This window comes from Hemicordylus capensis, chromosome 2, assembly GCF_027244095.1.
Source record: "Hemicordylus capensis ecotype Gifberg chromosome 2, rHemCap1.1.pri, whole genome shotgun sequence".
NCBI classification, from domain to species: domain Eukaryota; kingdom Metazoa; phylum Chordata; class Lepidosauria; order Squamata; family Cordylidae; genus Hemicordylus; species Hemicordylus capensis.
This window is the reverse complement of record NC_069658.1, coordinates 185530013-185543314: the sequence shown is the minus strand read 5'-3', so window position 1 is coordinate 185543314 and position 13302 is coordinate 185530013. Positions and strand designations below refer to the sequence as shown.

Genomic DNA, 13302 nt, shown 5'->3' with positions numbered 1-13302 from the left:
AGGAACAATTGTGTAGGTTAAGCAGGGGCTGGGGAAGATGGCAAGACGGGATGGCAGTTCAATGTGGGACTGTTGGAAGAGGCAGAAACAGCAGAGGCGGCATACACTGTGCCAACAAGATGCCAATCCTTTGCTGTGCGCTTTAGGAGTTCTTCTGGCTGTCCTTGGAATAGGATGTGGAAATGAGTAATTCTGAGTAGTTCAAGGGGAGCTTTGAGAGTCTTCTGTCCTTCCTGAAAAAGGCTTGCATCATACATCCCTTTCCCATCTCCATGCCTTGTACCAGGTTGCTGGCAATATGCCTGAAACCAAACTGCTTGATAAAACCAAAGTTGGATGAGGACTTGTGCAGGAATGTAGCCGTAACTGAACACAGGGATGGGGAAAACAAATGCCCCTGAGGAAGAAGGGCTGGCGGGCGGGCTGAGAGTTTGATCTTTGCTCTTCCCTTCACAGGGGAGGTGGTGTGGGAGGGGGAGGGCACCGTCTTCAATTTTTATCCCAGGGCCCACTCCAACCTTGCTACACCCCTGCCTTGTAGGTCATCTAATTCACTCCCTGCTTGATGCATGAAATCCAGAGCTAGAGCATCCTCAACGGATGGCTGTCCAGCCTCTGCTTGAAGACCTCCAGCACAGGAGAGACTACTCGCCCCCTAGATAATTGGTTCCATTGGTGAACTTTAGGAGAAATACCCTGACGTTCAGCTGAAAACTATCCTCCTGCAACTTAAGCCCATTTGATTTAGTCCTGACTTCTAGAGCAGCAGAGAACAAATCTTTGCCCTCTCCTGCATGGCTGTTTTCACATCAGTCTTCTCTCCTCCTCCTTCTGAACCAGTTTCAGTTTGTCCACATCCTCCTTAAATTGCAGTGCTATACTCCAGATGAGATCTGACTAGTATGGAATCAAGTGGAACTATTACTTCTCTTGATTTGAAAACTCTGATTCTGTTTATGCACCTTAAAATCACATTAGGCTTTTTATTACAGCCGCACCACATTGCTGACTCATGTTCAGTTTGTGAAAGACTGCAATTCAGAGATCCTTTTCATATGTATTATTACCAGATGATACCAGACAGCTTCACCTCCATCTTGGGCTTTCAGCTTTGAACTTGAGCAAGACTGTTGCAGGGACAGGCGGCTTGGTGCCAGGAGGGAAACAGGCCTCCATTTAGACCAAAACAGTGGAGTCATGCAACTTGAACAGATGCAAGCAGCCTGGAGAGGCTGAGCACCCACCTCGAATCTTTGAATTCTTAATAAAGCTGAATGTCCATATAGAGCATATCGGTTCTTAGATAAAAGACCAGCTCTAAGAAATGGAGCAACCGCACTCTAAAATGCAATCAATGCAAGCTCTAAGATAGTCAATTAGATTTGGCTTACTAGTACCCTTTTGTCTTGGCACTCCATCTGAATGGCAACTCCCCCACCCAGGCATTTTCCCCTTAGAAATTCTCAATTATCTCCTCTGCTTCCTGAACTTTCACACCTTTGCAGCCCCTCCTAGGGGGCCTCAGAAAGAAAGCGCTATAAACAGTCTTTGCTTAAAGTGTGCAACTTCCTATGTGGAAATGTGGTGGCATGGTCTGCCCTGTGCTACTCTGAAGCCTCGCCCGGCTGAACACCTATTTGTAAACCCAGACTCCCTTCCCCTTAAGCTGTATCAATGGGCTGCTGCGTCTCAGTCCTGGAACTGCAGTCACAATACTTGGGCCATTCCCACTGTGGGCTTGCTACAGGCAACTTGCTACTGGACCTGACTGCCTTGGAATCACTGAAACTTGGCACGCAACTGCTGAGGCTGGGCCATTCCATATATGGGCTTGCTGGGAGCTAAACCCTATACCCAATTGCCTTGGGACCCCAAAACTCATCTTTACTGGTTGTTGGTGTATGGAGTGCCCCTTGAAACTTGGTGCCAAGTTGGCAACCTGTTGTCTTTCCCTGTCTGACACCAGCTCTCTTCGATCTCCCCAACATGACTCATTTCCTTGGCTTCACTCATGAAACAGCAGACTTTTCAGGTATAAAAGTTGCTCATTTCTCTCACTCTTCTCCCCCCACCCCCAATTCATACCCATACTCCATCCTTGGCAGCTGCTAGGCTAACCAGGTCTCTGTCTCTCCCCAACCCTCCACTTCCCCAGGAGCTGCCTTCACTCCCAGTATTACCAAAGTTACCCAATACGATATGTTTACATCAGGGATTCTCAATGCTGGGTCTCCAGATGTTATTGGACTTCAACTCCCATAATCCCCCACCCCAGTGGCCTTTGGTTGGGGATTATGGCAGTTGAAGTCCAATAACATCTGGGGACCCAATGTTGAGAATCCCTGGTTTACATTGTGTCTCTGCTCTAAACAACAATAAAGTTTCTTTATTTTCAAAAGTCTTGTATCTGAGTTTGCTCCTCTGAGGTACTCCAACGTGTCTTGCTACTGTCTAGACTGTGATCCATTTGTTATTTTATGCTTGCAAATTGGATTCCAAGTAGTTCCTTTATTTTGGTCTCAAAGAATAGGTTCACACATGGGTAGTGTGGCATGTGTGGGGCCTCCTTAACATTTCATATCATTAATCATACTGATTGATGACATACAGTGTAAATAGTGTGAGTGAGGTTTTTGGACATGTCCAACCAACTTGGACATATAATGCATTTCTAAAGAAATAAAAATAAAAAGCACAACACATGCTTCACAGTTCTCAGACCTTCTGGGTTGCAAATCAACTTAAGCATCATGCATTCATAAACAAACACATTATATATTATTTGTTCCAGAAGATTTTGTCATTTTCTGCCATGAAACAAGCCACTTATAGGGTTTTTTGGAAGGGGTTGTTTTTTTTAAACCAACAATTTGTCCAATCCACTTCGATTTAAATATACATATTCCTCATCTCATACATCAAAGCCCTATGCTAAGTCATTCCAGGACAGGTGATCTAAAGGCTGGGGCAGAAAGGGGGGCATTTTACCCTTTTTTATGAAGGGCAGATTCTTACATATGGGGGTGGAATGATGGTCTAAGGAGGGCTTCAGTTCCATACATTTTTGTAATTTTCTGCCATGAAGCAAGCCACTTATAGAACTTTTTGGATGGACTTTTTAAATTAAAGAAAAAAATTAAAAACCAACGATTTGTCCAATCCACTTCAATTTAAATATACATATTCCACCCACCCTGCCCTACATCTCTGCTCAATACCAAAGCCCTATGGGCAAGCCAATCCCTAAATATTCAAGGGAGGGGAGGAGAGAACCACAAAAAGGAAATCACATCATACCTCCATTACTAAGGCTGGGCTGGGCTGGGCAGAGGGTCTGCAGAGAGCTCTGGTGCTGGACACTGCCTGCTTGCATGCTTCTTTCCTGAGCTTCAGGAAGGCCTGCATGAAGGCCTCTCTGGAAGCCCCGCCCACCCGCCAAACAACTGAGAGGCCAGAGAGAAAGAGCTCTAGCAGTTTGCCAGGGAGCCTTTCAAGCTGCACACAGACACAAAAGATCGGCTCCAGATGGGCTGCAGGGAAAGATAAGTGGCTGGGACTGGGGGAGAGAGGAGGGCAGGGTGCACTGCAGTGTGCACAGAGCAAGGCCTATGCCAGTGTGGGGCTCGGGGCAATTGCCCTGGTCGCCCTGCCCTAAGGACGGTCCTGAGTGCACAAGAGTATTAACACAACTCAGGCATCTTGATTGTTTTTGCCTAAGTGCAGAACTTTCCCTTTGACTTAGTAGAATTAAATTTTGGTAGTTTCAAGGCAGTTCTCCATTCTGTCAAGGTCACTTTAAATTTTATTCCTGTCTTCCGTGAGATGTTAGGTTATCCCTCTTGGTTTTGTGTCATCTGCAGACCTGATGAGGACTCCTTCCACCCTTTATCTAAGTCACGGATAGAAATGTGAGCATTTCAGGCCCAGGACAGAGCCCTTGTGGTAACTCCTCAAAACCTCCCTCCATCAATGAAGGAGGCATCAATGAATACTCTTTGACAACAGTTTTCAAACCAGTTGTTTATCCATCTAATTGAGTCATTATATCATCCAGCTTGCATTTGACCAGTTGCTAACCCAATTATCCTGGGGAACTTTGTCAAATGCTTTGCTGAAATCAAGGTACATTATGCCCACATTTCCCCAATCCACTAAACTAGTAACCAAATCAAAAGGAAGATTAGACTGGCAGGATTTATTCTAGACAAATCTATGCTGGCTTCTCCTGCTCTCTAATGCTCCTTTATAATTTGTTCTAGTATCTCCCTAGGTCTCAGGCCAGTCAGTCAGACTGACTAGCCTGCAGTTTCCACCTTTTCGAAGACTAGGACAACATTATCCTATCTTCTGTCCTGTGCTATGCCACCTCTGGTCCTGCAGACCCTGCCAACATTTGGCACCAACACAGCAAGTGCTAAAATGGCAGATGTGTGTTTGTGTGTGTAGGGGGGGAGCTCTCACCGGCGGAGCAACAGCTTGGGATGGGCACGGTTCTGCAGGTTCTTCTCAATGAGGTCAGCCAGCAACTGCTTGAGTACTCCAGTAGCATAGTCAAGCCTGCCCTGCAGGGCCACCATAGTTAGAGAGGCCACAGCACCTCGGTCCCTCATGGAGAAACCACGCTGGCCCTCCAGGGTGTGGATGAAGGTCAGCAGGAAGGGTCGTGTGTGTAGCAGCTGCCCAAAGAGACGGAGGCCCTTCTCTGTGCTGGGTGGAGTCTGTACAGACAGAGAACAGAAACCCTGTTAGCAAACCTTGCAGCAAACTCTGTCAGTGTTCCCAAAGGCAAAACTCTCTCCATAGTCTTACAGGGAGTATTACGTCCCTGAGGTTTTACAAATGTTGCCCACATCAGGATCTGAGCCCCAGTAAGAAGTTCAGGATCAAGCATCTGCACAGGGTAGGTACCAAAGAGTGTGTGTGATGCCCAAGATCTAGAAGAAAGAAGACCTTAACGTGCCAAAACCCCAGGACCTAGCTGTTCCTCCACAATCCAATTTCAAAGTCTCCCAGAGTATCTTCTCTTTCTCCCAAGAGTAAGACAAAGATCTCCTCTAAGTCCTTTCCCCCTTCCCTTGCACTCACACTGGTCTCCTGCAGTGCCGGGTGCTCATCCACACCTGGGAACAGCACACGCCTTGCGTATGTCCGATAGTCCAGGAAGGGAATCTTCACTCCATCCATGTTGTTCGTCAGCTCATTAATGTCTGTCTGGAGCTCGGCAAAAGCTGGAGAAGGTGGGAGATTGTCAAGAGTGCTGGGGTGTGTGCAGTGAGTGATCCTCTCCACTGTGCCCGCACACACCCTCCCACCCCCTGTAGGCTCTGGATGCCTGAGGGAGCCAAGACATTCAACACCCACATGCCTTGCAAAAAAGTCCACTTCACATGAGAAAAAACAAAACAATCCCATGTAGGAACTGGCACTGAATCTGCACGCAGAGCATCATATCTAAACACTGTGCACACATGTCATGCATACACATGGCAGATGTGCTGTGAAGCTTTGGCCAGACACAGCTTCCTCCTATCAGGAAGCCTGATAGAAGGATTCCCAAGAAGCTACCACTTTTCTTGTTAGATATAATGTTCTATAATTCAAGGCATAATTGTAACCAAGTCAGATACCTAACTCCTCAAGCTGCCTCGGTGCTAGAGGAGACTCTGGCCTTCATAGGCTATTTGTTTTGTAAAGTGTGGTGTCTGTCTTGGAAAATGGCTGCATGGCTTTTCTATCCAAATGAAGCTATTCCACACTCTGGGAATGAGACTCGATATACATTTCTGCCTGCACTTCCAGTTGGACACTGCAGGGAAGCATCAAAGGGAGCAACTTTACTCCCAAGGGCTGCTCCCATGCCAACATCACAACTGCTTTCAATGGTCCAAAGAGGAAATGCCAGAGGAGACACTAGAGCATCAAAGAAACAGGTGCCAGCTCCAGAGTACGTCCCTGCCTATCCCTCCCATCATTCTCCACAGACTTCTGTGCCTTGCCTGCATTCCCCACTCCCACAGTACCTTCCTTGCACTCCAGGGCCACACGAGATTCCAAGTTGTCCATCTGCAGCTGCAGGCGTTTCAGGGTGCGGTCAGCATCTCGTGTCTTCCGCTTATAGGCCACCAGCACCCCAATGATAGCCCCCAGAAGCAGGCTTCCTCCTGCACCTAACCCAACAAGAGCTGGCAAAGGCAGGGCTGCCTCAGGGTAGATGTGTAGGGTCCCAGGCGAGAAAGACAGGCCTCCCACAAGGATCTGCAAGGAACACAGGAAGCTGCCTTATACTGAGTCAGACCATTGGTCCGTCTAGCAATATTGTCTACACAGACTGGCAGCAGCCTCTCCAAGGTTGCAGGCAGGATTCTCTCCTAGCCCTATCTGGAGATGCCAGGGAGGGAACTTGGAACCTTCTGCATACAATCATGCAGGTGCTCTTCCCAGAGCGGCCCTATCCCCTGAGGGGAATATCTTACAGTGTTCACACATGCAGTCTCCCATTCACACTCTGCTTAGCAAAGGGAACAATTCATGCTTCCTGCCACAAGACCACAGATCTCTTCAGAGAAGAGCAGGAGATTAATTCACCACAATACACTTAAGAGCCCCTCTGTTGGACTGGACCAAGGACCCATCAATATTCCAAAATTCATTTTCCAACAGTGGCCAATCCCTGGGGACACTTCCCACCCGCCTCATCAAGCAGAGCATGAAAGTAAAAGGCCTTCCCTATTGTGCCCCAACATTTGGTATTCAGATATACTGTATCGGAACATGGAGGTTCAAGCTCATAGAACTGCTCAGTTCTTGACCTTGCTTAGGACTTTATCCTTGCTTAGGTGCTGCCCCCCTGTTGCCCCTGCCTGCCATTACCTCTTCACCTGACCACCTTCACCATCCTCCTGCCTTAGTAGCAGCACACGAACAAACATCCTCCTTCTCTTTGGCACACTTTATTTGAAAAGAAAGATAGAACAACATATTAAGTGTGAAGGAGAGGAGAATGGTGGGCTAGAGCAGGGATTCTCAACGTTGGGTCCCCAGATGTTATTGGACTTCAACTCCCATAATCCCCAGCCTCAGGGTGGGGATTATGGGAGATGAAGTCCAATAACATCTGAGGACCCAACGCTGAGAATCCCTGGGCTAGAGCATCGCTGGAGACATTCTAGCCCAGCCTTCCCTTCTCCTCTATACTTCCTCTTTTGCTCTCCCCTCCTCCTTTTCAAATACAGGATGCCAAGGGTGATGACAAGAGTGGCATTTACACACTGCTACCAAGGCAAATGTCCGTGGCAGAGACAGAGGTGGCAAGTGAGGCAAACTGAGGCAGCAGAGGCAGACAGCTGTCCTCTGCCACCACCTGTTAATTCACTGCTGGAGACTGCTTTAGTTTAACTCATTATGAGGGCAGCCTAGCTTGCAGCTGCTGTTTAGGAAACCAACACTGAACACACAAAGGCCAGTGAGGAGTTTAATGCCATGTGTCGTTTGGCTCCAAGAAGCCACCATCTGGACAAGCCCTTACCTGCCCATGGCATTGGCCATGCTCCCCAGAAATGGTGGACCCATCCCATTCCCCATGCTGCCTCCCTACATTGGATGTACCGTGACTGGCTGCTCTCCAGTTTGGCTTGGTGAGTCGCATAGTAATTGGGTCTCCGACACAGTCAGGGTACAGGGCTCTCCACCAATCAGCACTGTATAGTTGAGCCGTGCACTGCCTGACACTGCGGGGATGAGATTTCTGCCCTGAGAGACAAAAGAATATGAGAGAAAGGAATAGGACCATTCTGCCACATGACCCTGGCTTGCAACTTGAAGAGGAGAGCCTCCTTGTCTTAAACCTATGGGTCTCAAAATGCAAAGTGGGCCCCTGTTAAGCACACACACACTTGCTAGGGGAGGCACACTCTTTGCCATGCATATACATATTTCCCATAATTCCATCATTATCTTATTCATGGGGGAAAGCAAAGATCTGTGCAAGGCATTGAAGTTGCATCCCTTTAAGCAGTGGAAATCCTCTTCAAGATACTCCCTACTAGATTATGAGATTTCACCAAACTATAATACACACACATAAACACACGTGTGTGTGTGTCACTATTTTAATGACAATAAATTATGTAATAATTTAATTATACATCAGTGTAACATTAATGCCCCCATACTATCTTTGCAAGTCCTAACATGCCAGAACTTGCTTTCTTAAAAACAGCAGAATGAAATGCCCTGAAGCCTGAAATGGCTTCAGTACCTTGAGGACAACATGGGAGCCGGGTTTGATCTCCAAGATGCCACTGGGACCGAATGATTCAAAGCTGGGATCCGGGTAGTAAGTAAAAGCTGAGCGGTTCAGAGTCCGTGCGGCAGCCACATCATCCAAGAGGAAGCCAAATTCATCAGGGTGAGCACCTCCGAGGGGCAGTGCTTGCTCGCCAGGCACAATGCCTGGGGCCTTGCACAACATCACTGTCTCATTTAGCACCTGGCAACTCTGCAGGGAAGCAAACATACACATACACACACATGTGAGAAGAGGGCAGAATAGTTTTCTGCACCTTGAGCTCAACTTTCAGTACCTGACCTCAAACCACACTCCAATATCTTAATGACTAGCCATTCTAACTTACGACCTACAGCCTTTGCTTTCATCTCAAAAACAAGTATCCTGTTCCTGTTAGTGCTTAGAAAGGTGACGATTCCCATGCATTACAATAGGTTGCTTACCTGTAACTTTGGTTCTTCTAGTGGTCATCTGTACTCTTATACCTATGGGCTTGTGCCTGTGCAGAGACCTCTATTCGGAACATTCCAAGCTGATAGAATTTTGGTGGGAGCCCCACCCCCTCTCCTTTATGCAGCTGCGCTCGGCTCTCCCTCTTCAGTCTCTGGGTCCACCCTAAATTTATTAATTATTATTGTTGTTGTTCTTGTTTTGTTTTGTAGAAGAGAGGAGGAAGGGAGGGTGTGTAAGAGCACAGACGACCACTAGAAGAACCAAAGTTACAGGTAAGCACCCTGCTGTTCTTCGTTGTGGACTTCTGTGCCTTACACCTATGGGTGCATTGCAAGCTTCGGCTTACCTGGAGGTGGGATCAAGTGAAGAGCAAAGAACTGTCTGCTCAAAAGCAGTATGTCTGCGTGCTTGGACATCTAAGGTGTAGTGCTGGACAAAGGACAGCAGTGTAGACCAGGTCGCCACTTGGCAGAGGAATGGAGCGATCAAACGCCACTGAAGTTGCCACTGATCTTGTGGAATGAGCCTTGACGGGTAAAGGGAGAGGCTGGTGCACCAGTTGATAGGTGAGCTGTATGGTATTCACAATCCAATGGGAGAGGGTTGGTGTTGAGATCTGATGGCCTTTTGGGGGGTTGGTAAAGGAGACAAACAAGGAGGGTGATGTACACCAGGGGGGCGTGCAGTGTATGTAGAATGCCAAAGCCCGCCTTAGGTCAAGAGAATGAAGTGTGTGCTCTGCTGAGTCTTTGGGAGATGGAATGAAGGTTGGAAGAACAAACAGTTGGGAGCGATGAAAAGAATAGACTACTTTGGGTAGAAAGGAAACATCCAGAGAACCACCTTGTCTTTGTGGAAGATCAAGTAAAGAGAGTCCACCCTTAAGACATAACTCATGCTGTTAGTCAATGTGATAGCAACCAGGAAGGCAACCTTCCAAGATAGAAGACAAAGGTCAATGGCAGCCAAGAGATTTAACAGTGGACACATGAGGCAGGAGATAATGGGAGAGGTCCCAAGCCAGAGCCATGATGGGATCATCAGGAAATTTGTGTTGTAAGTTTCCATTCATGAGTGTCGGTCCTCAATCTGCTTAGGGCATCAGCCTGCATGTTGTCTGTGCCTTGAATGTGTACAATGTGGGGGGTAATGCTATGAGCTATGCACAACTCCCAGAGGACCACAGTGAGCTGAAGCAGTGTCCTGGACCCCGTTCCACCCTGTCTGTTGATGTATGCTTTGGCGGTGATATAGTCTGTTTGGATAGTCACCACAGAGTCGGACAGGATAGACAGGAAGCCTTTTAGAGCTTTGAAAATGGTGAGTAGCTCAAGGTAATTTGTGTGATGTCGGGCCTCAGCCCGGGTCCATAAGCCATGGAGGCAAAGGTCGTGGATGTGCACTCTGCAGCCTTGTTTGGAAGCGTCGGTAATAAGAACATTCATGGGTGCAGGTGAATGGAAGGGTGCCCTATGGAGAGGTGGGATGGGTTTGTCCACCATAGCAGGGAATGGCGCATGAATCGGGGAAGGAAGAGAGTGGAGGCCAGGTTGTATCAGATAGATACAACCCATCTATCTGAGGGTTGAATTGAAATTGTGAAGGAACCAGAACTGCAGGGTGAGAGAGTAAAGGCGAGTGTACAGGAGAACATGAGTAGTCGAGGCCATGTGTCCCAGTAGACATTGTAAAGTTTTTGCCGAGGAAGTGGGGGCAAAGGCCACATTGGTGGCGAAGTCCAGTTTCCTAGGACCTAGGGAGTCCAATTTCTGGCCTTCTTTGTCTGATGGAGAAGAGGCCACACGCATCAGATTATGAGATCGGGTTTGGTTTCCACTACCACGGAATTAGGCATGGGATGTTTGAGCAGGAATTTCCCCATTGACTCGTCTTCCATATGTTTGTGGTAGAACCTTTCAAGATATTTGGTCAGTTGATACAGAGAAGATGGCTTGAGCCAGCAAGATTCTGCAATATCCAGAAGTGCTGCATTTAGTGGCAATGAGATAGGTGTGCGAGTGTCCACGCCTATAAGACCAAAGAGGGGGTCTAGGTCCATCTTACTTTGTTGGTTCAGCTGTATGCCTTGGGAAGATGCCATATGAGTCAAATAATGAGCTTATTGTTTATAATCCTCCGCGGGGGAGGATTATTTCTGTGCACAAGCTGGTCATTAGGGGATGAACCCAAGGAGAGGGTTTTGGAAGAAAGAGCATCTTCCACCGGGACGCCATCGTCCACATACTTCTCTTCCTCTTCCTCTTCCACTTCCACTGACTCAGGGTCTACTGGGTCAGGGTCTTGATAAGTTGAGGCCCAGGTCAGGGTATGTGCCTGGTCCTCTGGCTCGGCAGGAGCAGGGGTGGTGGGCAGAGGAGTTGGCACTAAAAGCTGCTGCTTACTTGTCAGAGGAGGTTGTGCAGTTACTGGACAGCACGCAAAAGCAGCCTTTTGTTTGCGGTCCTCTGATGTAGCAAGATGACGGGGCAGATGAAGAAAGACTGAGGAAGGAGAGCCGGGCGCAGATGCATGAAGGAGAGGGGGCGGGGCTCCCGCCAGAATTCTTTCAGCTTGGAATATTCTGAATAGAGGCCTTTGCTCAGGTGCAAGTCCATAGGTGTAAGGCACAGAAGACCACAATGAAGAAACAACGTTTTATGCTTTTACTTAAGGGTTTTGGAGCAGAAACACATAATCAGAAAGATTATATGGTGGGGTTCCTTCTAAATAGTACTACTCAGACTGCCAGTGGAGACATCACATCTTTTAATGTTCCCTCAGGCTAGAACTGCTCTCTCTCACAGTGGTAGCTTGCTTCTGATGTGCAGAGTGTATTCAGTCATACAATTTCTGCTCCTGCAGTCTTAAATGGTATAGTCCTCCAGGAGGTTTTTCACACCCGGCTTTTAGTTCACATCTCCTCTGGAATGGAGGGTGTGCATTCACATATTGGCCAGATTTATCCCGAAGTCTCTGTGAGCTACCGGGGAGCATTTAATATACAATTCAGGTTTTTCATCGTGAGTGGAGCCCAATTTATATCTGGAGTTTAAAAATCCACTTTTTGTGTCGTTCTGGGGGGCAACTTCAAACTCACAGTAAAGTCTTGCAGAAAACCTTGATCATGTGTTCAGCTGTCATTTAGAACTTACTGGGGATCACAAAAAGTCTCCTGCACTCCCAGGAATGGCTTGCATATACAGTACAGCGATACAAAGGGTAGTTAGCACAAGCAACTCTGTGTTGTTGTAGCTTCCCAGTCCTGCTGAAAAGACATTTCTTAAGGTCAAGGGACCCTTCGTATCAACATGAGCTGTGAATGGCAGTGGGTGGGGAGAGAGCCTGCTTGTGGAAGGTCTCCCTCAGTGGAGTTTTGGGGCTCTTTGCCCTCCTCCTGCAGCCACCCATAGGGCAGCCCACATAGTTACTGAGGGTCCCTCAGCAATGGCCTTTCAACAGGGCTTGGGGGGTTGCTGCTGCTGCAGCAGCAGCAGCACAAAGAACAGCTTGTGCTAACTCTCTTCTTCCCCTAGTGTCACTGTGCATTTGAGTGAATCTGAGATATTTTCCTTTTCTTTGGATCAGAGTTTGCCACCATGGAGGTATTTATTTTATGTATGTCTTGCATCCTGCTCTTTACCCAATGAGTTCAACGTGGCCTAGATGGGGCTCCCTTGTTCTCCCTCAGTGGAGCCATGTATCCTGTAACAGTTGCACTTTCCACCTGCCCCCAAGATAGGGCCAATTAAAATTTAGTTTTAGGTCACCTTATATAGTGAGAGGAACTGCCTTAGCCTCAAGTTCCACCCTGTCTTGCCCAGAGCAGGGAGCAATAGTGCTTTATTCTCACATTTAGCATGGCAAGTCTCTTTGTTCCAAGGTCAGGATCATCACAACCAAAAGGCAGATAGACTGGCAGCAGTGGAGTCAGCTCTATGTTTGTCAGTCTGTGCCCTCTGGGGCTCCACTGCCTTAACTTCCATGGCTGCCCAGAGAGAAATCAATGAATTGGAGGCCTCCCTGTCAGGTGAGCCCACCCTTCCCCCACGGCATGGAGTCAGAGCTGCCTGCAAAGAATCTAAGGCACGAAGAGCCTCCCGAGCGGAGATGACCTCACCAGCCCATCAGCAGCCACGACCCAGATATGCAGGGAATGGGGAGTGACAGCTCTGATACATGCCCGGATCCACTACAGTGATGGGTACAGAGCTCATGGGCAGTGTTCTCTCTAAGCGATTCCCAGATGTTGTTGACTACAACTCCCAGAATCCTCGACTGCAATGGCTTTTGCTTGGGGATGATGGGAGTTGTAGTCAACAACATCTGGGAATCCCGTTAGAGGGAACACTGCTCATGGGCACTACAGAGCTGCAGCACCACATACAGCAGGATCACAAATGTCCCAGCCCAGATGAGGCGGAAGGGATGAGTGACGACAGCTTCAAGAACTGAAGGGCGCCCAAGGAAAGGCCCCACACAGTGCGCTGGGGGGGGGGGTGAGAACTCTCTGAAGCTGGCTAGGGCACTTGGTTGTGCAGGAAGTGCAAAAAAGCATGTAGAGT

At 48.0% G+C, this 13302-nt stretch overlaps 1 protein-coding gene across 3 annotated transcripts in view; it reads right to left on the bottom strand.

The window, feature by feature from the left end:
• PLXNA3 (plexin A3) overlaps positions 1–13302 on the bottom strand; it is a 100705-nt gene that overhangs the window by 17684 nt on the left and 69719 nt on the right. For all 3 annotated transcript variants that reach the window (XM_053300322.1, XM_053300323.1, XM_053300324.1), the window contains 5 exons: positions 8258–8497; positions 7606–7749; positions 6021–6255; positions 5086–5228; positions 4462–4718 (listed from right to left, as the gene is read on the bottom strand). In XM_053300322.1, coding sequence (XP_053156297.1) covers positions 4462–4718; positions 5086–5228; positions 6021–6255; positions 7606–7749; positions 8258–8497 — 1019 coding nt within the window. The remainder of the gene's footprint in view (positions 1–4461; positions 4719–5085; positions 5229–6020; positions 6256–7605; positions 7750–8257; positions 8498–13302) is intronic.